General features: G+C 42.3%; 1 protein-coding gene across 1 annotated transcript in view; it reads right to left on the reverse strand.

The window, feature by feature from the left end:
• The window catches only part of FRAS1 (Fraser extracellular matrix complex subunit 1), a 417,216-nt gene that overhangs the window by 178,766 nt on the left and 212,953 nt on the right, over positions 1 to 25,497 (reverse strand). The window contains exons 16-20 of the mRNA XM_035004710.1: positions 20,623 to 20,763; positions 18,866 to 19,006; positions 16,948 to 17,124; positions 2,842 to 2,982; positions 382 to 525 (exon numbers count right to left, since the gene is read on the reverse strand). Of these exons, the coding sequence (XP_034860601.1) occupies positions 382 to 525; positions 2,842 to 2,982; positions 16,948 to 17,124; positions 18,866 to 19,006; positions 20,623 to 20,763 (744 nt within the window). The remainder of the gene's footprint in view (positions 1 to 381; positions 526 to 2,841; positions 2,983 to 16,947; positions 17,125 to 18,865; positions 19,007 to 20,622; positions 20,764 to 25,497) is intronic.

A 25,497-nucleotide genomic window follows, 5' to 3' on the forward strand; every position in this document is an offset into this window, starting at 1 on the left:
ATGACCTGAGCCGAAGGCAGTCGCTTAACCAACTGAGCCACCCAGGCGCCCAACATGTTGCTATCTTAAGCTGAAGTACACCACATGCATATGAGGTACTATTATCATCACTTTAATCTTCATTAATATGAGGTTCTAAATTGTTTCAGGAAGTTCAAGAGTGTTATTAGAAGATTCCATTTGAATCTATAAATATTTACTAAATGTCTGATAGGAAGCAGTAAAGTAAGTTTCCAGACCCGAGACAAATGCCTCCCAAAAAAGAGCTCTTCATCTGATGACAGAGGACAAATACAGGAGAGCTTTCTTAAGCCTGGCATGAAGAACCCCAGCCTTTGGCTAGTGATTTCCACGACTATGAAGGAAAGAGCTCCCACTCACCAGTGCAGTACCCCACCAGGTTGAGGAATTGCTCTTCTTTACAGCTGGTCCTGCAGCTCCCACCAGCAAGAGTGACATGAGGGTGACAGGAGCTGCAGTCAGATTCCGATGGGCCATGGCACTGCCTGCAGGTGGGGTGGCATTCTATGGAGAGAAACAGAAACTAGGATTGGAATTAGTGGCTCAGCATGTGAGTACATGAAGTATGAATGCCTGTCACAAATTACATCAAGAGCAGACTTCAAACGCTAAGCATCTTTTGAAGATTCCTGAGCAAGTTTGGCCTACACTTAGGCCCAACCAAAAGATGACATTTCTGGTATCAGTGAAAATACTGTCCATGAACAGAACACAGAATCCAGAAACATAAAAATTGGAGTAACTGGCTGCACATTCCAGAAGGCCCAGCATGACCATCCCAATGTATGTCAGTGAGGAAGTTCAGATCAAGGTCACAAAGCAGAAAGGTGAGTGGTGAGACTCCCTCCTTCTCGTTAAAATACCTCGTGTGATTCAAAGAGCTGGACAGGGAGCCGAGGGAGACATTTTGCTCCCCAGAAGTTCCTGGCAGGCAAAGGGGAACCATACACAGCAAGGGACACCAATACTTCTCACTGGAGTCAGATGCCAGCCATGCTCTCCCTTCAGGCCACGATTTGGATGCCTTGTGTTAGCAGCAACACTTAATTAAAATACAAAAACAGAATGTCCTCTTCTTGGAGGTTATCGAGAGCCAGGTTTGAAGTCAAAGCTCTGTTTTCCCCCGAAAAAGCACCCATGTACTAAGGGGTACCACCCTGAAAACAAGTAAGTCCCAGAAGGTGCAGGCAATAAAGATCAGGGCACGAGGAGTAGAAGAAGGTTGCAGCTGGGCTGGTGCTGCCAAAGCAGGCCGTAGGAGCAAGTGCACGGAGGGAGAGCTAAGGATTTCTCTGCCAAGGATGAGGAAGTCTAAGCCTGCCTGATTCCAAGAGGAGGGGAGGTGAGGGACCAGAGCTGGGCAGAGCTTGCTGGAACCGATGACAAAGAATTCCCTTCTGGCCCAGAGCTGGTGGAAAGCAAAGGCACAGATTTCGAGTACACTCAACTGCCTCTCACTTCTTCTGGCGAGAGACCAAGAGAAGATAAGGAGTTATGAAAGAAAAAAAAAAAAGCGAAACCACACAAATAAATAAATAAAGCAAGCAAGAAAATGCACTACTGATGAGAAGGCTAGCATTAGCTATCACCCCTCCTACATTCCTAAGGCTCTTAACTTGGAAAACGTCTGTCCAAAGGATACTTGAGTTCTTAGTTTGATTTCCACCTCCCAGTTCTTCCTCCCTGCCAGATTTCAAGTGACCTGGGTGCCCTGCCAACTCAGTGCCCTGGCCATCTGCTGGCTGCAGGCAGGCAGAGGTGTAGACAGAGGAGAGTCAGAGCCACTCAGACTTGACCCCCCAACAATTTCACACAAAGGACAACCAGCTGGGCTAGGGTGAGGGCTCACAGGGACAGACAACAGTTTTCAAGGACAACCCCAATGACAAAGAAACCAGGAACATTCCCACTGAGCCTGATAGAGTGTTTAAAATAAAGTGACCCATCATGGGCCTAGAGAGATTAAGCAGGTACTTGGAAAAAGAACATTCCAGAAGAAATATAATACTGATCTTCAGTTGTCTAGATTTCTGTTTACATTGGATTTCCCCTTTGGAGTTTGAGGCTTAGATGAACCTAACAAGTATTCATTTATTTAAAAAATATTTTGTGCACTTACTACATGTTTCCTGACTCCAGAAATACATGTCATACAATTTTATAACAATTGGCTTTCTCCTAACAGTGGGCCTCAACAGTCTATTTTTAGAAATAAAATAGTAATCATGAAAGAATGTGTTTTGTCTTACCTTTTCTTCTGTAGATACAAGAAAACACAGTGCTACAATAGGGTGCTTAAATTTTAGTATTTTGTCAATTCCAATAAAACCCTGAACTAATCTCAACTCGTGATTTCTAGAATCTCTGTCACTGAAATATATAAAGGTGTTGTTAAAAACGTATTGGACCAACACATCAAAGACAAAAATAAATATCACTTTTCTCTTCTTGCTCTCTTAGGCTGTAGCCAGGGGAAGTGGGGCTGGGAAGTACAGAGTTAATGCCAAAAGCCTGGTCCTCCACAGATGCCTTAGAACCTGTCTGTAGTAGCTTGTCTCCATGACGAACACCATCAGATCCATCCCTCCCTGCATGCACAGGACGAAGCCGACTCCAGTTTTTCACTTCACCCATACTTCCCTATTGGAAGAACAGAACTTCACTTGCTCCCCTCACTCTATACCTAACAAATTCAAGATGAGGGTTTACAGCCCAACCCTTGTCCCCTGATATGACCACGTTTTTAATTACAGAGCCTGGCTGCATGACAAAGACAAAACAATGGCATAGGGGACATGTCCCAGCATATTACATGCTTACCTGTGCAACTGCCTTCCTGGTTAAAGTGACTATCCGGGCACTGGGACAGACACTGCCCATCCAACAGTACTTGGGAAGGCCAGCAGGCTGTGCAGTTCTGTGGGCTCTTCCCTGCACACCTGAAGCAGGATGGGTGGCAAGCTGGAAGGCAGAGGAAAGACAAAGCAGAGGAGACCATCAGGAAAGTCACCGTATGACAAATGCAGTAGCTCTGTCTCTCCTGTTAACATTTCTGGGTTGGAATAAGTTCCCCACATCGGCTTAGTTTTTCCCAAGGACAGGGTACACATCTCACATACTTCTTTCTAAAGGCCATATCCTGCAAAGCAAGGATCTGTGGGACCCAGATTAAGGCACAAATGCCACGAAACAGAAATAACCATTTGCAGAGTCATACATTTCTTTCTTCCCAGGTTCCATTCTCAGAGAATGTCAAATAAAGACCAGGAAGCCGTAAGACAGGTCTTCTTCCCTCAGGACAGCTCCTCCTCCATCATTAGACAATGGGCTGTTTATCAGGCTGCTCAAATTACAGAGAACAGTGATGGAAGCTTGACTTACTCACAAAGGGTTACATGGTGCCTACTCTCTAATAGAGATTGGACATACACAGGTGAGAAGAACTGTCCCAACATTCTGAGCTGCTCAAACTAGCTTCATCAACAGACACACAGGCAAGTCACTGGAATACAATTAATGGGAGACAAAGTATCATAGAGGGAGTAAGAGCATCACGTCGCAATTCTATGTGGCCTTGACTAATTTATGTAATTTCTCAAGACTCCTACTTCCTCATGTATAAAATGTGAATATAAACTGTACATAATGCATGGGGTGCTGTGGACACTAACTGGGTTTGAAACACATAAAGTGTAAAGTTCCTAGGACAGTGCTATGTACATAGTAAGGGCTTAATAAATCTTAGCAGTAATTATTACCATTAAGTGCTATGATACAAGTACCCACAGGTGTAAAAAGAAATGTGGAAGCAAAGAGAAAGAAGGCATTTAAGAATATAGGGGATATTTGCATCAATTCCCAAGGGTGGACAGTGTATTAATCATGTCTTTTTATTTTCTGTATTTCTGTTACTTTGACATCTGGGGTCCTGCAAATCCTGAAGAGACTGCCCTCCCAGGGCTAGCCAATTCCTAGAGATAGTAAATGACTACCCTGGGAGCGTGTCTTTCATATGCTAAGTAGCCAGTCCCAAGTCCACACATGCATCACCTCCCCTATCGCTCACACTGGGGCCTCTATCCCCCTGCCAACCTGAGACAGTTCCAACACCCCAAAGCCCACTGAAGTTATTCCAATTAGCCAATCCTATGCTGCTACCCAGCCTCACTTGTTGTTCCTTCCCACAGAACCCACAATAAGGGCTCTTGCTTACATTTTCCCCTCTGCCTCTGGACCAACCCTGGTGCTTCCCGATGTGGCCCCTGCATAATGTGCCATGCCCCCCCTCTTGGGAACTATGACTAACACATGCTTCTCAATGGCAGCTGTCTCCTGATCTCTTGGCCTCATCATATCTGAATAATAATAAAACCTCCATTGTGAAATAGTCATTCACCTCCAATCATTCATTCATTCGTTATTGAGTCTCCAATAGGTCTAGGTGTTGGGGATACAATGGTGAATAAGACAAAGACCCGATTCTTACCCATGTGGATGACCCCACACATTTCAGGCCACCTTCTGTCCATCCAGTGGACAAGATCCACAACTGCAGGGATCACTCTGAGTCTCCTCTTTTGCCTCTTCTGTCCCCTCTATGAAATACCCAGACAGACACCAGCAACTTGGAAGAACCAAATGTGATTTTACACCACTGAGGTCTCCATTTCTACCAACCTCCAATAAAAACGCAACATACAGTTTTTGATGTATGTGCAGCTCATATAAGCTAGGATGTCCTGGCCCAGTGGTACTGGTGGTTAAATATTCAACTACTGGGGGGCGCCTGGGTGGCTCAGTCGTTAAGCGTCTGCCTTTGGCTCGGGTCGTGATCCCGCAGTCCTGGGATCGAGCCCCACATCGGGCTCCCTGCTCGGCGGGGAGCCTGCTTCTCCCTCTTCCACTCCCCCTGCTTGTGTTCCCTCTCTCACTGTGTCTCTCTCTGTCAAATAAATAAAATCTTTAAAAAAAAAAAAATATTCAACTACCGATACATGGCTGATAGGCACTGCTGTCCTAAGCCTTCTAGTGCTCCCTGCAGCCTTGGCCCCACCCTAGCTTCCTGCCCCATCCATAAACCAGCACCTAGAGGTTTAACATCTCCACCACGAGGCTTCTAGGACCCTGCTCCTGAGCTAAGGCCCGTACCCATTTGGATTGGGCGGTAACTTGCCTTACTAGCTAATAAATATTTTGATCCTCATCTCTGGATACACTTCAGAGCTTTATATCTATTCAACAGTATTTATTACTATATGAAAATTAGAGCTAGAGCTCCAACTTTTAAAATAATTTCCTCTTTTTTAATTGCCTTGTAAACAACTCTACTAGCACAAGCCTCAATAAGAAAATTTTTCCCCAAATATTTTCAAAATCACTGAGAAAATGTTTCCTTATCAAAAAACAAAAAAGGAATAGGTAAGCAAATATTAAAAAGGAAGGGTACATATTAGCCCATTATGTGAGACACGTTTAACACGAATGAAACAGCATGTAACAGAAAGTCAGGTGGCAATATTTCAAAAACCAGCTAAATTATATTGTCAACACAAAGCTTTCCAGGATGATTTGGGGAAGAAACATACTTCCACATATTTAAATATACCTGTGATAATACCAATGTTTATATTAGACTTTACAAGATTGCTAAAATCCCTAGCTCTTTCTATTATACCTCCCTAATAAAAAGGAAATCAAATCATATCATTGTGGAATTGAAAACTAGGGAAAGATGAATTAATGCCTTATGAGCACACAACATATTTTATTTCATTCCATTTGGTCACAAAGTCAATGTGAGAGCTTGGCTCAATGTGAATAAAGGTTATTATTGTACTATATAAAACAGGAAAGCAAAGAGGACAAACAAGTTGAAAGACTGATGGGCTAAGAACTCCACAACAAAGTCCCTTTGTCATCCACTAGATTTTAGAAATCTAAACATCACCATGGCAAACTTCAAAACTGCTGTCATTGGAAATGTTTAATAACCAAATGGATAATGAGCCTGTTAGGTGCTGAGTGGCACAGAGGGAAAATGATATATTGGGTGACCACCCTGTCAAAGTATTTTTTTCCTCTACAATGCTCTGTTTCTGTAAGTACAGGCATTTGCATTGCATCTTTAAAACAATCTCATGAAATATCAATTCTGTACCAGTTTGGGAAATGTCTACACTATTTCAGTGACTTTAATGAGGCTCTATCATTTTATGGAAGCTGCTTTCATAGCAGGAGTTCTGGTTTGAAGTCTAAGATCCTTCAAGGAAGACTAACTCCATTACAGGACATATACGGAAAAGATTTGAAAGAAGTTCTATGAGTAATTTCCCCAAATCAATACTACATTTTTAGAGAGTGGCTTTCCAGTTGATGGCTAAGTATATTTCTGAAAAAGCATAACTGAGCAGCTTAAGCACTAAAAGTGTTGGCATTAAAAGTGTCCTTAGATGGTTGTAAAGTCCAATCAACCTGACGCCAGCAAAAATATTACCTAAAACAATTAGAACATATCAATTTTTGTTCTATTCTACTCTATCTTATTCTATTCTATCCTATCCCCTATTTAAATTTCAGACAATAAATACTACCACTTCTTTTTTCTTTTCAATGATATAAAAAGTGGTCCAGCATCCTTATTTTCACATCATATAAAATTTCCTGGCTTTTCACGTCAAAAACAATTTTTGAGGTAAACTTCTCTTGAATTATGATGTAAATATCAAAAATCCTGTAGGGTATACAGTAGGAGTACTGTGAAAAGGGATGAAAACTGAAATGAGTTAAGTCGAATAAAGTCAATCTCCCCCTTTCCATCACCCTCCTTTTCCTTCTCTCTCTTTTTTTTTTAATGAGGTGAACCATGTAAGAGTAAGAATCACATCTTTTCCATCTCTGTGATTCCTGCAGTACCTATCATAGTCCCTGTCCCTGGCATGTCGTAAGTTCTCAATCAATTAATTTCTGCTGATTGGATGGGTGAGTCGGTAGGTAGGTGAGCCAGTGGGTGGGCAGGTGGATGGGAACACTGGCAACACATTCCTCTAGTTCCCCTATCTCTTTGATCATTTCCTTTCAGCCTTTCTCTGTTTACATCAAGAATATTGGAGCTTCCCAAAATTGCACCCTCTGTCCTTTCTCTCCTCACTCTTGGCAAACTTATCCATGGCTTTAACGATGACCTCCATGCTGGTGAGGGCCAAATTTATGTGTACAGCTCTGGCCTTTACTCTGAACTCCAACCACATAAATCTAACTGCCTAGGGGATACCTCTACTTGGTATTTGATTGGTATCTCATTCCTCTTTCCAAAATACTACTCATCAACCACTTCCACATTCAGCCCATATCTACTTAATGCAAATTATGGCATCACATTCCTCCTGTCCAAAATTGCATTTATTATCCACCCCCAACCCCACATCCTACCCACTACCTCGTCTTTCCTTTGTATTCCCTGCCTCACTTGGTAGTCCCACTATTCACCAAGACACTCATGCTGGAAACCTTAGACTTTTACTTTTCTGTCACCACAACCCATCCAAGACATGGTGATTTTTACTCCCTAAATCTCTGTCAAATCTATCCCCACTTAACCATTCCCATGGCCCCTTAGTGCAGACCTTCAATATCACTCATGATATAGATTAGTGTAGCAGCTTCCCAACTAGCTCCACTGTTTCTCCCCATTTACCTGCTGCACAGGTAAGGGGTTGATCTTTATAAAATGCAAATTGACCATATTATTGCCCTACTTAAAATCTTTTAACAGTTTTCCAATACCAGTATTGTCAACTCTAAACTCAGTGTAGCACATAAAGCCCTTCATGACATGACTCACACCCATGTCTCCAGTATCATTTCCCACAATTCACCACTTTCAGCTTTATACTGCGGGAATACCAAATACATTGGACTTCTCTAAATACAGCATGCCTTTGCACTTGCTGTTTCCTTGACCTGTAATGCCCTTTCCCACCTTCTGCCCTGATGAACTGCTATTAACCCTTCAACATGCTGATGATGTAGTTTTCTCTGTAGATCTTTTCACACACTCTCTCCCCCAGGCAGTCAGTCTCCTCTGTGCTCTTTTGGGGATAGAAAGATGAAAAATATAAGGACCATGCCTTAAGGAAAGCATGACCAAGTAAGGGAGACTGACATCTGAACAAGGAATTAAAAGAACATGATACATGCTGTTGTAGGGGTCAAGGGCAAGCTACTTGAGCCTTGTGCCTACTGCCATTACGATTTTGGGGAGCAAAAATTTTCCTGTCCCCTCAAGGTCCTTCTAGCTGGTCTAAGAATCAAACTGACACAAGACAGATTAACAGGAGAAAACAAAATTTAATAGTGTATGTACAGGGAATCCATACAGATGTGGAAATTCCAAAGAGAGGCAAAATGAGGTATATATGTCATCCTAAACTAAGGAGGTGGGGTTAGGGGTCTGAGATTTCAGAGGGAAGGCATGCAATCTTCAGGAAGATGAAAGAGAGTAAATGTTAGGTAAACAAATGTTTGCTGGCCCATTCAGAAACAATGGGACATACACAGGACTTTGATCAAACAGACCTTGCTAGGTTCCTCCCTGTCTACCATACCCAAATTATATCATGATGTCGTTACCTATGGTGACAGCTTTCTTCCTTCCCTATCTAAGTTCTTTTTAGGCAGTGGTGGGGAAGGTAAAGAGCTTTTCCTGAATCTTCTGGGGTTTTATTGCTTTTTAACTCAAAATAGTCTTTATGCCAAAGTGGCCATCTTGGGGCAGCCTGCCCTTGGTCCCTACAACTGCATGTATCATGTTCTTTTAATTTCTCGTTCAGATGTCAGTCTCCCTTATTCGATCATGCTTTCCTTAAGGCATGGCCTTTACCTTTTTCATCTTTCTATCCCCAAAGCTGAGCACAGCCATGCTGTAAAGACAAGAAGGGGAAAGTGAAGAAGATTGAAAATTACCAGAAGGCATACATTTGTACAGCTTATGTCAGCACTCTGGGGACTACATTAAAGAGTGTTGCTTAATATAGATGTTATGTATTTTATTCAATTAATGCAAGGGAATCCCAAATTCATAAATAATAACATACTCTTAAGCTGAGCAGGCAGACTCCTGCCCATTTATTTCTTTAATTAAAACTCTGCCTTGAGGCCTTGGGTGAATCTTAGCAACAACTAAATAGATCAAAATACCCATGATATACTTTTTCTCCTGGTTCACCTAAAGCAAATTAATTAACTGACCAAAATAATTGGTGAATTTCCTATTTAAAAAGAAAAAAAATGGTGTTCCAGTCCAAAATGGTGACATGGAAGGCTCCTGAACTTACTTCCTCCCATAGACACACCAAATCTACAGCTACACATGGAACAATTCCCTCTGAAAAAAATCCAGAAACTAGTTAACTCGCTGAGGGACTCCTAGGCATCAGGCAATGATGAGAAAAAAACCTATATGTTAACAGGTAGGAAAGGCTGGGACACTCTTCCCACATCAGGCAAATGAGAAAAAAAAACCTATATGGAAACAGGTAGGAAAGGCTGGGACACTCTTGACATACCCACCCCCACCCCTACTGCCATATAATCAGGAAGAAACTCCCAGTTTTTCCCTTAGGAATGAAGGGTTTAGAGCCTACATGTGATGCTCCAACTTTTAAGAGTCCACCCGAGGGACAGACCCCCAAAACCCTAGTTCTGAAAGCCAAAGGGGCTTGCATCCACAAAATTCATACGGCTATAGCAAATAAAGAAACATTTCTTAATGGGCTCACAAGGACTACTGGTGGTTATCCCTCCCCTTCCCCCAGGAGGCAGCAGTCAGAAAGGCCCATTCTCCCTGCTTTTCCCTGAAAGAGACCTATTTGCATATCTTAAAAACTGCTGGCTAAGGGTCAGGCTTCTAATTTAATGCATACATAGAGGCCCACTGCCTGCTTCGTAGATCTGGGAGGTGGACACCGTATTTGTGCTCTACCTCTGCCCTGTTCCAGGTCACTAGTGTCTTCCTGGAAAGAGCTTATGCACATGTCTGGCACATCCTTGACAGCCTGGCTCTGGTGGTCAGCGAGGTTTGAGTTCACTGGTTCAAGGGGACGGTAGCAAACAAAGAAACAGTTCTCAACCGGCTGGCTGTCACCCCAGGGTTCAGTGCAGAGGGAACAGACAAAAATACCCATCTCCCGGTGTTCCTCTGAAAGAGGTACGTTTGCCTGATGTAAAAGCTGCTACTTGAGGCTCCAGTTTCTTTCTTTTTTTTTATGATTTTATTTTTTTATTCATGAGAGACAGAGAGAGAGAGAGAGGCAGAGGGAGAAGCAGGCTCCCAAGGAGAAGGGAGCCCGATACGGGACTCGATCCCAGGACTCTGGGATCATGACCTGAGCCGAAGGCAGACGCTTAACCATCTGATTCACCCAGGCGCCCGAGGCTCCAGTTTCAATCAGCCTCCAGATCTTAGGTGCTGAGATCCTCCCCCGTTTGGGACACTGACAAGTCTTAGCGCACCCTCAACTACTGGGGGCCACTAAGAATAAAGAAAGTAGCATAGACAATCACAAAGGGTTTGAAAAACACTCAACAGCCAGGGCTGGCTGAACAATTAAGATTCAGAGAACAAACTGGTAGTTGCCAGATACGAAATGTGTGAAAGTGATCAAATGGTGTAAACTTCCAGATATAAAAGAAGTCCTGGGGATAAAATGTACAGCATGGTGACTATGGTTAACAATATCGTATATCTGAAAGTTACTAAGTGGTGGTCATTTCCCAATACATATGTGTATAGAATCATTATGTTGTACACCTTAAACTAACACAGTGTTATATGTTAACTATAGCTCAGTAAAACTAGAAGAAAAACAAATTTTTAAAAATTGATACCAAACCTGTATTGACTCTGTGCACTTTTGCCCCCTGCAGTAAGACCCAGCCTGAAGAGGCAATACTATCTTCAAGACTGAAAAAGAAAGCCTGGAAAAATTTAGTTGCTAAAATTTCCCTAATGTTTACCTGACTAAAGCTCCATGATTATTTCAAGTATAATGAGAAGGATGCCAATGCAGGAATGGGACCCAATGTTGGTTACCTCTGCATTCTTGTTAAAGCAGTGTATCTCCTGACATACTAAAACAGAAGACATGTAAGTAAAATTCATTATTGAGGTATAGAGTTCACTTTTAAAAACATGTAAGTCCCTCAAAATTAGATCATCTTGAACCCTCTTGCTGAACTGTGTAGGAACGGAGAGAATCCACCATTCATTTGCCACAGAATCGGGGCAATAATGTGGCTAAAATCTAATCATCCTGACCATGTTCAGATCCGGTCCTTGGTCACCACTGCCAAGGTGTTGACATGGTGATTGAACTGCATCATTAATTGAGACAGCCTGGCCTGAAATTCAATTGTAAAGCTCTAGTGTGAAATGAAGAACAAGGGATCTGGGCTTGGAAAGAAGGAAATATTTCCAGAGCAACTATGTAGCAACTTAGGATCCTCAGTTGCTAAATCATTCATTAGTTGGTTCCTTCTAAGACTTACTTTCTTCATCTGTAAAATGGGAGTAAATGTAAACTTACAGAATTTTTTGAAGATTTTATTTATTTGAGAGAGAGAGAGCACACATTAGTGGGGGGAGGGGCAGAGGGAGAGGGAGAAGCAAACTCCCCGGGGAGCAGGGAGCCCAACAAGGGGCTCAATCCCAGGACCCTGAGATCATGACCTGAGCCGAAGGCAGATACTTAACTGACTGAACCACCCAAGCTCCCCAAACTTACAGAATTTCTAATAAAACTCTTGGTTGTAAGGAATTTATAAACTGTGAAGTGAGATATATATACACACGTGTGTGTGTGCATAAATAACTAAGAATCTATGCCAAAGGATTAAAAGAGGTTATCTCAAGATTGAAGGGCTATAGGTAGGATTTACAGATAAAATAAAGGCTACCTAGTTAAATTTGAATTTCAGATAAACATTGAATAGCATTTTAGAATATCTCCAGCAGGGGTGCCTGGGAGACTCAGTCGGTTAAGCATCTGCCTTCAGCTCAGGTTATGATCCCAGGGTCCTGGGATTGAGCCCGACATGGGGCTCCTCGCTCAGCAAGGAGCCTGTTTCTCCCTCTTCTTTTGCCTGCTGCTCCCCCTGCTTGTGCTCTCTCCCTGTCAAATAAATAAAATGTTAAAAAAAGAAAAAAAAAAGAATATCTCAGGCAATATTTGGGATATACTTACACTAAAAAATTCCTTTTATCTGCTAAATATTTTTCTTTTTTAAGATTTTATCTATTTATTTGAGAGAGAGAGAATGAGAGAGAGAGCATGAGATGGGGGAGGGTCAGAGGGAGAAGCAGACTCCCCGCCGAGCAGGGAGCCCAATGCGGGACTCGATCCCGGGACTCCAGGATCATGACCTGAGCCGCAGGCAGTCGCCCAACCAACTGAGCCACCCAGGTGCCCTAAATATTTTTATTTCTTAATCCTGTACTTTTATTTGCTAAATCTGGGTAACCTAGTAGTAGATGTTTTTGTTTTCTAATTTTTCTTTTCTGTATTTTTTAAAATCTCTGTAATATGTATTATGCATACAATAAGAAGAAATAAAAATTGAGATTTTTGTTAAACTGCTTTAGTTAGAAGTATACCAATGATAAAATGATATATTTGCCCTTTTTTAATTAGAGGCTTTGCTTACTCACCTATGGTCCCTGGACCAGGAGCATCAGCCTTACCTGAAAGCATGTTATAAATGCAGAAACTCAGATCCTACCCCAGACCTATGAAATCTGAATCCACATTTTAACAAGATTCCCAAGAGATTCCTATGAAAAGCTCTGCACTAGAGAAACCTCAACTGAAAGCTAAGGCTTCAAAATAGTTGAATCCTTTATAAGAAAACAACAACAACAAAAAACCACCTCAACAACAGTGTAAGGAGAATCTGAAAATGAGTTGAGTGATCTGATCTGATCCTAGGAACATTCTCAGGAAAGAGGAAAGGCCTCCCAGTGACAAGAGCTCCAGGTCCTTTGTCCTGTCCATCCACCCTGGGCTGTCAGGTACGGCCCCAGGGGCTGCACAGTCACTAAATGCCTCCAGGAGGAACCTGTCACAGGACTTAACACGAGAACGGCACCCTGTACAAGATAGCGGCCCCCCACCCAGCTCCACCCTGGAGATTTCAGATAGATTTATGAACTCAGGGAGTCCTGGAAAACTATTGCGGGGGGAGAGGGATAAAGAGGGATAAAAAAGCAAAGGATAGTTTTTTGATGTTTGGAGGTTTTGAAGGGATTGAATTTGTATTATTTTATTTGAGCAAGGGGGTTGATAGGTATTTCCTGGCTTTTGTTTGTTTGTTTGTTTGTTTGTTTGTTTGTTTTGTTAAATAAACTAGACTCTGTCAATGCTGACACAATCTGTTAAATAGGTGAGGTGAACTCTGGGTAACATTACTAAAATCCTTCTTTTAGTTAGTACTGAATGTTAATATTGAATAAACATGCACAGTTTTGGTTGACTACAGAAAACGCCTTCACATTGTCTTTCACAATTAGTAACGGACTGTCTTTTGTACCAGCAGTTCTAGCCACATTTTGTAAACATAGAGGCGAAAAAAAACAAAACAAAACATAACGTCAAAGCTCCATGTTCTGAAGGATACAAGGATACACTTTTGAGAATGAGCCCCAATCACAGGACCAATACAGGCAGGTGCCCATCCCCCTCTCACCAGAGCCCTTCTGCTTTGGAGCCCAACTCAGTCCACCTCTTTCTTCCCCGTTATCCCACTGTGGGCTTCATAGCACAGACCCCTAGCCAAGTACACACCATGGGTTTTGTTGCTGCTGTTGTTATTCATTTCTTTATGATCTGTTTCTCTCACTAGAATATAAATTCCACGAGGGTAGGAATTTTGTCTCACTCATTCATGAGGGTACTGCCAGTGCCTAGACAATGCCCAGCACCGAGGGAACACTCAATAGACGTTTGTAGAAGGAAGGAATAAAAACAGACTGCCCTCCAGCTACTAATAAACAATGTTCTCTTTGGTCACTGTTTGTTAATTTTATGTTTTTCATCCTTCAGTCATAGACTTGGATGTTAGTCAAATATCTTGAGTATTTTTGTTTCATCTTCCACTAGATAATTTCTGGGTTTGTCATGTAGCTCTGAGTTGAAACTTTTATAACTTCTGACATCACTGCAGACTCTAAGTAAATTGTTTTTTCCTATAATGCACCTGCTCGCTTTCATTAGCTGCAGTAATATTCTAATCACTCTGTACTGCAGTCTCAGAGAGAGGAAGAGGGAGAGTTCCAGAAAACAGTTGTTTTTCTTTTCTTTATAGAAAAGCACTTGAGATCAAACGTGCTGTAAAATAAACCCTCAATGGTACAGCCGCAAAAATACTCCAACATTTTAAATGTTCTGCAAGGAAGCCAGGGTATCTCTGGGAACATGTGAGAAGGAGAGCCCAGTCTCGTAGGGCTCCCCAGCCTGATTGCATTGACAATACCTCGGCAGAATAAAAAAATGGAACAGATTGTGGGAAGGCAGAAAGGTTTCCAGAGATATGAGATGAGTGACAGGAAACACATCAATCAACACACTTAATACTCAGATAGGGTTGGAAACAATTGGTGGTTGTACTCAGTTTCCCAACGGAATCTTGGGCAACTCAATTAACCTTTTCTGCCACATTCTCATCACTTATAAATTGAGTACAACAAAATCTACATAGCAGAGATTGCACAAGGATTTGGTAATAAACGTGAGTAGATAGCTATATAGTGTGATACCTAATAATATTATGTGAACTAGCATAAAATCATGGGATCACAAAGGACTCCAGAGGTCAATCTAGACCTTTGGCATGGGACCATGATTAAACCATGCCACACGGATTACACTCTAATCCTTTTAAAAAGGTGTCTGTATAAAGGGATTCCCAGAAAACTCCCCTTTGTTGAAGATGCCTCCTTAAATTTAAGATGTTCCAATCCTGCAGTATTAGTATGCTATGCTTTTCCCTTGTCAGTGAGCATAATACAGTAACAACTTGGTGTAGAGCATGGATACAAGAATCAGGCTGACTGAGATTCCACTGGATTCTACTCTGTGCTGGATATATGACTTTGAACAAGCTACAGCCTAAACTCCCCAAAGCCTCCATTTCCTCTCTAAAATAGTTGTCCCACTCACCCCACAAGGTTGGTACCAGACTTTAGTGAAAAACAAGTCATGTACTTCTCCTAATGTCTGGCTCATGGTGTATACCAAATCAACAGTAACATTATTTTCTGGCTGGATAACCCTGGTCACTCCAATTTTTATTTACAACTTAGTTTTACAAACATTAATCATTTTTGTTTCTCCTTTCTGATCCCTCCTCAAATTCCCTATTTTTCATTTTTAATATAGTGTTCAAAATTATAGGGAGAGGCTAACTACGCTGAGTAGCCTGGGAAGATTTCTTCTTGATTTCTCCCAGGACCAGAGGGGAAGGCTGTGTGGTGTGTGCCTTGGGAAGGCACTGGGACTCTTAGTGACAGATTCCTGTATTTCAGAAGTAGTTGTGGAAACAGAGCCATGAAAGTTTAGCGGACTAGAGAGAGTTTAGGCAAGGCATATATGGGTGGAAACCAGTGTATTTGGAAAATAAAGACGCTTCCCCTAATTTCTAAGCACTTTGTAACAGTGCATCCCAGGGAGCAGGGTGCACCCCTGGGAGCAGGGGATTACCCCTATAATGTTCCTGAACACCTGAGTATTTGGACAGACATTTATAACATTTGAGCATGGGGCTTTACAATTTACCAAGAATTTTCACACTCCTAACCTCCTTTGATCCTGGCAAAAAGCCCATGTGAAAGATAATTATCTTTCATCTAATGCTGTGAATGCAAAGGCTCAGCGAGCTTAAGTGTCTGGCCTGGGGTCTCTGTATTCCAAATCTGTATACTTCCTACTATGCCATTTGACTGACTATCAAAATCTTTTAACCTTGAAATCTATCACTTCCATGTGAGGGTATATTCCAATGTAAAACTGGATATTGTAGGATACAAAATTGAATCTACAACAGGCTTACAGTTATATGGTAAAAATAAAAATTCAAAGCTATGCATAGGAAAAGACTTGGGTATAAGTCTTTTTAAGACAGCAAAATGGTAAAGGCAATTACCCAAGTGGTAGATGGTGGTAGATGGTGGGCAGATTATCTTTCTACTTTTTCTACATTCAAAGTTTCCCTTAATGAACATACATTTACAATGAAAATTGTAAGTATTGCATTTTTTTTAAAGTAGCTTGAGAGTCAAATAATTCACCCAACAGCAAGGCAACGTCGTATAGGAACAGAGAGGGGCCTCCCCAACCTCTCCCCAAATTATCTATATCTCCCCTTCAACTCCTCAGCTACTCACAGATGACTCAGCTATTGAGTCAAATTATTCAGGATGGCATCAATTTTCTGTAGATGATATGCTAGGCAATGGCAAGAATCACTTCTAAATTTTGACAGAAGTCCAGATTTTGCTCTGAAGGGACCAATTCATATTCATCCAGAGTAGCAAATTAGAAGCAATACTAAATGGAATTCTACAATGAGCTCTGGGTCTTTCTTAGCTACTCATACTGTCTCTGAAATAATTCCTGTCTGGAACTTCTTAGAATGTAACTTTGGGGACAGTGGGGTCAATGGAACCAGCTCTCTAAGATCGTCTATTATTCACCAAGGGAAGGAGAACATCAGTGGGGGCCACCCCTTTGCATGTCCATCTTCTGCTCCATCCACAAGCATCCTGGAACAATTCTTACATGAAAACAAAGGTCTTCTGGCTTTGTTCTCACTTCACAGGATCTCTCAAGAGCAAAGCCCAGAAGCTACCTAACATTTCTTCAAATCATGCTTGCTCACCTTCACACAGCCCGGTGTTCTCCAAGTAAAAGTGGGCTCTACACTGGGACAGACACTTGCCAGAGGTGATGTTCGCCCCAGACAGCTGCTCAACTTGCAGTCCTTCATCGGGCTTCTTACACTGGGCACAGTGAGAGGGCTCTGGACCCACACAAGTGAGGCAAGAGGAATGACAGGCTGCCAAGAACAAAATGCAGAAATCAGTACAAGGGTCATATATACGTTGCAACCAAGGAGAGTACCTAATTAAATCTAAGCCACTTAGAAGAGTTCACCAGATACATCCTATCAGAAAACTGCTTTCTAGTGTTCTATATATAGCACAGGGTGATAATACTTGTGAGAGGCCTAATGAGGGTGATGTTAACTGGTCACATCTCTCTGGTTTTGTGAGGTCTGTCAAGCTGGAGCATGAAAAAACCCCAGCAAACTGGACAATACTGACTTGGTTCTCCAGATACACATTTACTGAATGATGTTTTAATACCATGGCCTCTGTTTTTATTGAAGATTTTAAGAACCATCCATACAAAGGCCATTACTATATTTTTTGCAAAGATGGTCATCGCATTATTGTCTACTATGTCATCTATCACCCACTATATAGGCATCCAGGCAACAAAATCCTTCTAGAATTTATGTGAGGAAAGGCTGCTTTCCTAGACAAGGAAGATCCCCCTTTTAAGGGGCAACAGGAATTTGACAATCCATCACAGTTTCTTGTTTTTCTGGGCTACTGGTTGAAATCAGACCCAAACAGACTACTGGAACTATCTCATGCCCACAGTTGATATAATTAACTCTTTACAAGAGCTCTTTGATATAACTAACTTTGATACAATTAACTCTAAAAGAGTTCTTTAAAAGATTTCTAAATTTTCTTTTTCAGAGTATTTATTGCAGCTGCCCTGTTTTAAATATATACATATATATTTATAACATATATGTATACAAATATATATGTATATATTTATATAAAAATTATAAAAATACATATATTTAAAAAAAATTTTTTTTTTTTTAAGATTTTTTATTTATTTATTTGACAGAGAGAGAGAGAGACAGCTAGAGAGGGAACACAAGCAGGGGGAGTGGGAGAGGGAGAAGCAGGCTTCCCGCGGAGCAGGGAGCCCGATGCGGGGCTCGATCCTAGGACCCTGGGACCACGACCTGAGCCGAAGGCAGACGCTTAACGACTGAGCCACCCAGGCGCCCCTAAAAATACATATTTATTTATAAAATATATACCAGTTTATATAACATATTTAAATATATATAACATAGATACAAATATATAGATAAATATATATATAAATATGTATATTCTTCTAACTATTCTCAAACTCTTTTCCAAGGTCCCCTACATATAAACACATATAAATTAACTTCACCTAATTGAAGTATATGCTCCCAATGTTCTAGTTTCAAAAGACAATGATCCCACCCTCCCAATGAGCCCAAAGCCTTTTTGGCAAACAACTATTTAAGAGTTTCCATTTCCCTCAGCCCAGAGGCATTGCTGCTAACTCAGTTTGCTCAGCTATAATCGTTAACAAAAAAAGGTTCTTCAGGGAAAAACAAAATGAAGACTACGAAACACATTAACAATTCGAGGAGACCAGGGAAAAGGAGGAAGTAAGAGTTTTGTTTTGTTTTAATGTACGGTAAAGGAAATGACAGTCCTTTCAAGGATGGCCAGAAAAATCATGAATTTTGGGGGGCGTCATCACAAATATTCCAACGTGAGTTTTTTTTTTTTTTTTTTTTTCAGATTATCCCTTGGCAATGAAAAAAAAGCATAGAATGTATACATAGCGATATAAGATACACTGTAGGGAAAAGTGCACTGAAAAGTAACTTAAATCTTTGTCCTCGTGATGGAAAAGTCTCTTAAGAATGACGACGACACCAACGGTACCTTTGCAGACCCCGTGGTCAGGGTAGAAGCCCTCTCCGCAGCTGGACAGGCAGCGGCCTTGGCGCAGAGCCCGGGGCTGGATGCAGGCTGTGCAGTGTGAGCCCGTGGGTCCGGAGCAGCCGGCACATGAATTATGACAAGCTGAGGAGGACAGTGAGGGGGACACCATGGAACCCAAGTGAACAGGGAGCCTACCTCTCAGCTGGGCTCCTTATGTATCAGGAAGCCCCTTCTGTGTCGCTCTCAATCCCCTTCAGCTGTCATACCAAATCAGGCGGAAAGATGTTTTAGGAAGTGGTTATATACCCAAAACTGCCCGTGGTGACCCTTTACCCATCTTTTATCCATGTTCTATTATTTATCAGCTACCGTTGATGCGCTGTTTCCATTAAGGGGTTTATACACATTGCTGCATTTAATCTTCATAGCAATTGCGAGGTTTTGCCAATGAGAAAACTGAGGTCTTGGGAAGTTAAAAAATTTACCCAAGATCATAGAGCTAATGAGTAGCAGTGCTGGGATTTAGCCCTAGGTCTGTCTGAACCTAAAACCCCCTACCTGAATAGGGAAGAGTGAAAAGTTTCTGTGTCTGAAGTTCTGGAAGCACTGGAATTTTGGCTGGCTTGTCCACTAATTTGCCTATGCCCTTAGCCAAGTCAAGGTTTCTCCAGGCCTAGGCTCCATGGCAAATGCATTGTGAGGCTGGACTAAATGATCACTTAAGATACTTCTAGGTCTGACATTATAGGATTTTAAGGAAGAATCATATTAAACAATCTTTACATATGACAATGTCAGGCATGCATCTCTGCTGCTTTAGTCCTGGGTGGTAACAGTGGGACACCTCTGACTCTGATTTACAAATGGTACCATGGCCCCCTAAGGGACAGGATTGAGATACTAAAGACTCCAGAAAACAACAGGCAGGAGCTGGGAGAGGGGAGTGTGGAAGTAGGATGAGACTCTTGGGGGCAGGATGTTGTGGAAGAGGGATAAACACTGGGCCAGTAAAGGGGTTGGCATACAGAAAGGAGGTTGCTAAGACAAGGCTGTGGGACAGATCGAAACATTCTGCCACAAACCCACACTATAGGTGCAAGTGAGAACACGTATGTTTATTTTGGAGGAGAGGGGCAATCAAGGAATCCCAGGCAGCAGTAAGTTCCCCGAGTTGTCTCGAAGGAAAGACACAAGTCAAGCATACGTAAGTAGAAGCTTACAAAGTCTCAAATGGGAATGTTTCATAGTTAAAGTTGTATAAATCTGAAAGAAACAATACATAAATAGCACATAAGACCAAATTTTCAATACATACAGACTTGGGCCTTACAAGCTGTCAAACTTGGTTTATTTTATATTTTATTTTTGTGATGTGTTGTAGTTGCCGATATATGGGCTTGTGCCATCTAAGAAATGATTCTGTCATACCTACAACCTAAGTTAGTGACCGTTTATTAGTACACAAGGACTATATGAAGATCTTAAAGATGTTCTTCACACTGAAAAGGACCAAATGATCCCTAATGAGGATTGATATGCATAAGTCTTTTACTTAATCACTCAAGTCCCACAGCATCCACCCACTCCCATACCAAATACACACAGGTTCTAGAATGAAAATGCTATTCCTTTTAATTTGACATCTTCTCATCATACACACTAATTCTTAAGTGAGCAGCATATAGCACCAAGTATTGTCAAATATGTCAAATGCATTTTGATGATGACGATGATGACAATGATTACCCACGTCTTACCTCTGCATCTGCCAGTGGCCTCAACATAGTACCCATCAGGGCATTCAGCAATGCATTTCCCATCATGCAACACTGTCTTCTCAGTACAGGTAAGACACCTGGGACTACTGGGACCACAACTCTTACAGGATTCGTCACAAGCTAAGGGGGAGGAAACCCACCAGAGAAAGTCAATAATGAGCAAAGGGAGCAGAGAAGTCTACTCTGTACAATGTCCACAGTTGGTATCAACATGGTAATCACACTGTCTGGCTGCTCAGCTGAGTTCTGTTTCCTTGATTCCAACATTTCAAAGTACTCTGTACTTTCTGTTTTCACAGTTGAAGGAGAATCAGATAATTATTCATTGAACCAAGCATAACAAATATTCTGAGGCACACCCACCAGCATATCCAATATAATATAGGGTTTAAAGTCAAAATGGGCTTGGGGGTAGGGATGCCAGTCCAATAGGCATTGAAGATATTCTCAAACTCATTAATAATCAGAAAAATGCAAATAAAATGGGCTGTCCCGGTATACCTATTAACCAGAAAAAAAAATCTGAAGCTTGATAATGCCAAATGGTGGCAAGGATGTGGAGATGAGACAAGCTTCACACTTGAGTATGGATGCTGGTGAGCTACCTGGCACTACTTAGTCAAATAAAGAATATGGAAAGTTAAGAAACCAACAATTCTGCTCCCAGATTACCCATCCCAGGGAACCTTCCACAGAGGTTCATAAAGGGACATGTTTGAGGCTGTTCACTGGTGTTCTCTAGAGACAGCATAGGGATGGAGGGAAGTGGGGAGTCTGTCATGAACAGTGGATGGGTGAGCTATGGGAGATGCAGCCCAGGGAGTACTATGTAGCAGTGAGAAGCAAAGAGCTAGATGATATAGAAACACAGGTGGTTCAAACCATAATGCTGAATGAAAAAAGAACAACGTGAACTCTGTAACACATCATTTAAGAAAAAAAAAGGTATGTACACTCAAAAGAATACCCATTTTACATGAGCCCATAAAAACAAAAAGATAAAAAAAAAATTAAAGTAGGGGTGCCTGGGTGGTTCAGTTGGTTGAGTGTCTGACTCTTGGTTTCGGCTCAGGTCATGATCTCAGGGTGGTGAGCTGGAGCTCTGTGTCAGTCTCCATGCTCAGCACAGAGTCTGCTTAAGATTCTTTCTCCCTCTCCCTCTTCCTCTGCCCCTCCCCTGCTCGCACACACATGCATGCACTCTGTAAATAAAGTCTTAAAAAAATTGAAATAGCTGCCTTGGTGAGGAAGGGAAATGCATATAAAAGGAAGGAAAGAGAGAAAAAAGGAGAGGAGGAAGGAAGAGAGAGAATGGCTAACAGAAACCTCGGAGCTTATTTTGATTTATTATGTTAGCTAGAGTCAGAAAAGCCCTTCATAATAGCACAAGTACTTAAGAGACTAAAGAATGAGGAGGTTTTTGTCCTTTGAATTTCCCCACCCTTTATATCTAACATTTGTAAAACTCAAAGCATGAACCGCCAATGAACTTGGTTGCTGTAAATTCTTTCAGCCAGGGCATACCACCGTGTATGACAGGTTGTGCTGGATTTTTCTCAGCACTTAACTTTGAGATTTCTAGAGATACAGGTCTCTCAGTTATAAATGATTAAACCAACACCAGCCAGTCTTTATCTTGAATAGCACTAAATTGAACTGGAAATAAGTCAGCATTATCAGCATCAGACGTTTTAATTAACATTCTGATACCAATCAGTGACTTGGTTCACTGATGTTTTAGGAAATATTTGTATGAACACTTCTGAAGGCATCTAATACAAACTTAGAGAGTTCTAAGAATTTTATGAGAAGTGTAAACTCCCGTCTTTATCCAAAGGTCTTCGGGTCGATGTCAATGGTATCACAAAGTCTTGCATCATGCTAAGCACACGGCAGGCGTTCAGCAATTACTCGCTGATCAATTGATTCCTTGGCTGACTTTCAGCAATGGCCCATCCTCTTGTCTGGAAGACTTTTTTTTTTCTGATGCTTTGTTTCAAAATGTATACAGATAGCATTTCAGATGTATACTCTCTCCCTAAGCCACCTGTTCAGTGTTGTTGTTTTTTTTTTTAAGATTTTATTTATTTATTTGACAGAGAGAGGCACAGCGAGAGAGGGAACACAAGCAGGAGGAATGGGAGAGGGAGAAGCAGGCTTCCCGCCGAGCAGGGAGCCCCATGCAGGGCTCGATCCCAGGACCCTGGGATCATGACCTGAGCCGAAGGCAGACGCTTAATGACTGAGCCACCCAGGCGCCCCTCAGTGGTCTTTTTTAATTCTTCCAGTCAGCAAGGAGCTCTGGCTTTCTTCATCCAACCTCTCAGCCCAAGTAGATTTCCACCCCTCACTGCCTCAAGGCTCACACTAATCCCTCCTTTTTTTTAAATCCCTCCTTTTATTTTTTATTTATTTTTTATATTTTTTAAATTTTTATTGTTATGTTAATCACCATACATTACATCATTAGTTTTTGATGTAGTGTTCCATGATTCATTGTTTGTGCATAACACCCAGTGCTCCATGCAGAACGTGCCCTCTTTCTTTAATACCCATCACCAGGCTAACCCATCCTCCCACCCCCCTCCCCTCTAGAACCCTCAGTTTGGTTTTCAGAGTCCATCGTCTCTCATGGTTCATCTCCCCCTCCGATTTCCGCCCCCTTCATTCTTCCCCTCCTGCTATCTTCTTCTTTTTTTTTTTTTCTTAACATATATTGCATTATTTGTTTCAGAGGTACAGATTTTAAATGCCTGCTTCCCCAGCAGAAGTTGCTTTCTCAATTCAGATATACCATCTCGGTAGCAGGTCAGTTTCACTGCCCCCCATCAGGGACAGTAGCCAGCCTCCTTGGGGACTTACAAGCTAAATGTCTTTGGATTCGTGCAAACTTGACATCTGATTACCTTTAGAGAATGCATCTGGCTTAACTGAGCAGGAAAGTGATGCTGGCAGAAAAAGATTAAAATACGGCAGAGCCTGGCCTTTCTTTCCTGTTCTCTCCTGACTCCACAAAAAGCCAGCTGTGACTCGTCCACATCAAGTGAGATTTTTCACACCAGTGATGCTGATGGATCTCTGCACAGCTTTAAGCAAGCAGCTGCCAGGGGCTATCTCTCTTCCCCAAGACAAGTGGATTTGTCAAGTCCCAAAGATCATATTTGCTGTTGCCCTGCTCAGTAAACAAAACGAGGACAGTAACTCAAGAAAGTTTTATGGGCTGCACATTTTTATTGATTTAATGGACTTTGTTATTTAAAAAAAAAAGTCATCACAGCCTTTCTATAGGTATGACCATCACAGTAAACTCAATTCAGACCTTTCATTCACTGTCAGGTGCCTACCTGTGGACTTGGCAACTGATCTGAAGACTGACAGGGAGAAAGGGCGACAAGAGGATCGAGGGAGGCGAGAAGGAGAAGGGAGGAAGAAATAGCAGAGGTACATAGAGAGGCGTCTCTTTATAACTAGTAGAGCAGTTAGGAGGCAGGTAAGATCTAAAGCCAGAAGACTGAGGCTTGAATCCCAACTCTGCCCCATATTAGCTATGTGACCTTAAGCAAGTTTCTTAACCTCTCTGTCTCATCTGGAAAATGAGGATGATCCTAGTAACCACCGCCTGCAATCATCATGAGGAATAGACAGCAAACACAGCACTTGGGCTAAATGGCTGCCTGTATCACCTCCGTCCTCCCAACAGCCTTCTGAGCCGGTGTGTGTCAGTTTCCCACTGCGGCCGGGCCAGACAACCACAAACTCAGTGGCTTAACCCAACACAAATTTATTATCTTACAGTTTTAGAGGTCAGAAGTCCTGAAGTCAAGGCATCAGCGGGATTGCATTCCTTCTGGAAGCCCTAGGGGCAGATCCATTTCCGTGTCTCTTCCCCAGTCCTAGAGGCTGCCTGCATGCGCCCTGCCCCTTCTTGGCATCACCCTGACTCCCGCTGCTGTCTCAGACCTCCTTTTCAGACTCCCACCGTCCCTCCTGGAAGGAGCCTTGTGATTGCACTGGCCCACCCGGAGAAGCCAGGATAGTCTCTCCCGTCTCAGGATCCTTGACTGAATCACCCTTCCAGAGCCCCTTCTACCATCTAAGGCGGCACAGTCGCAAGTGCTGGCTATCAGGATGCAGACATCTTCGAGGGGCCACTATCTGTCACCCACGGTGGCTATGGTTACCCCCGTTCTACAAAAGGGAAACTGACACACGGACAGAGTATGTGACTTGCCCAAGGTCATGCCGACCCCCACTACCTTCCTGCCTCTCAGTGGGTTAATGTTTATAAAGCACTTGGAAGGAAGCACTAAGCTGGGTTAACTCTTACCGCCATGCCGTGGGCATAAAAGACTGAATACTCGGTAACAGCTTCAGCTTTAAGTCAGTGATGCCAACACAAGGGTAGGTCTGCTTTGGCTGCTCTGGGAGCGTCTTTGTCTCCGTGAATATTTGGATGCAGTCTGGCACTGATGTGGAATTGGGAATTTGGAGGAAGGAAGACCTGCTCCTCTCCCCACAGCTGTGAGTCTGGAGCAAGCAGCCTGAGCCTGGCAGCATGAGGCTAGCATGAGCACCCTAACCTAACATGCTGTTGTGAAGTGGGGGTGTCAAAGGTGATCCTACCAGTTGACAAAAAGGGTTTGTAAACTACTAAAACACTGTCGATGTTAGCAGCCATTTGCATATTTTTTTTAAAGATTTTATTTATTTATTTGAGAGAGACTGAGTGAGAGAGCACAAGCCAGGGGGAGAGGGAGAGAGAGAAACAGATTCCCTGCTGAGCAGGGACACCCCCACCCCCGACACAGGGCTGGATCTCAGGACCCCCAGGACCCCGAGATCATGACCTGAGCC

This window comes from Mirounga leonina, unplaced genomic scaffold, assembly GCF_011800145.1.
Source record: "Mirounga leonina isolate KUSES-001 unplaced genomic scaffold, KU_Mleo_1.0 Mir_129, whole genome shotgun sequence".
In the NCBI taxonomy this organism is placed as follows: domain Eukaryota; kingdom Metazoa; phylum Chordata; class Mammalia; order Carnivora; family Phocidae; genus Mirounga; species Mirounga leonina.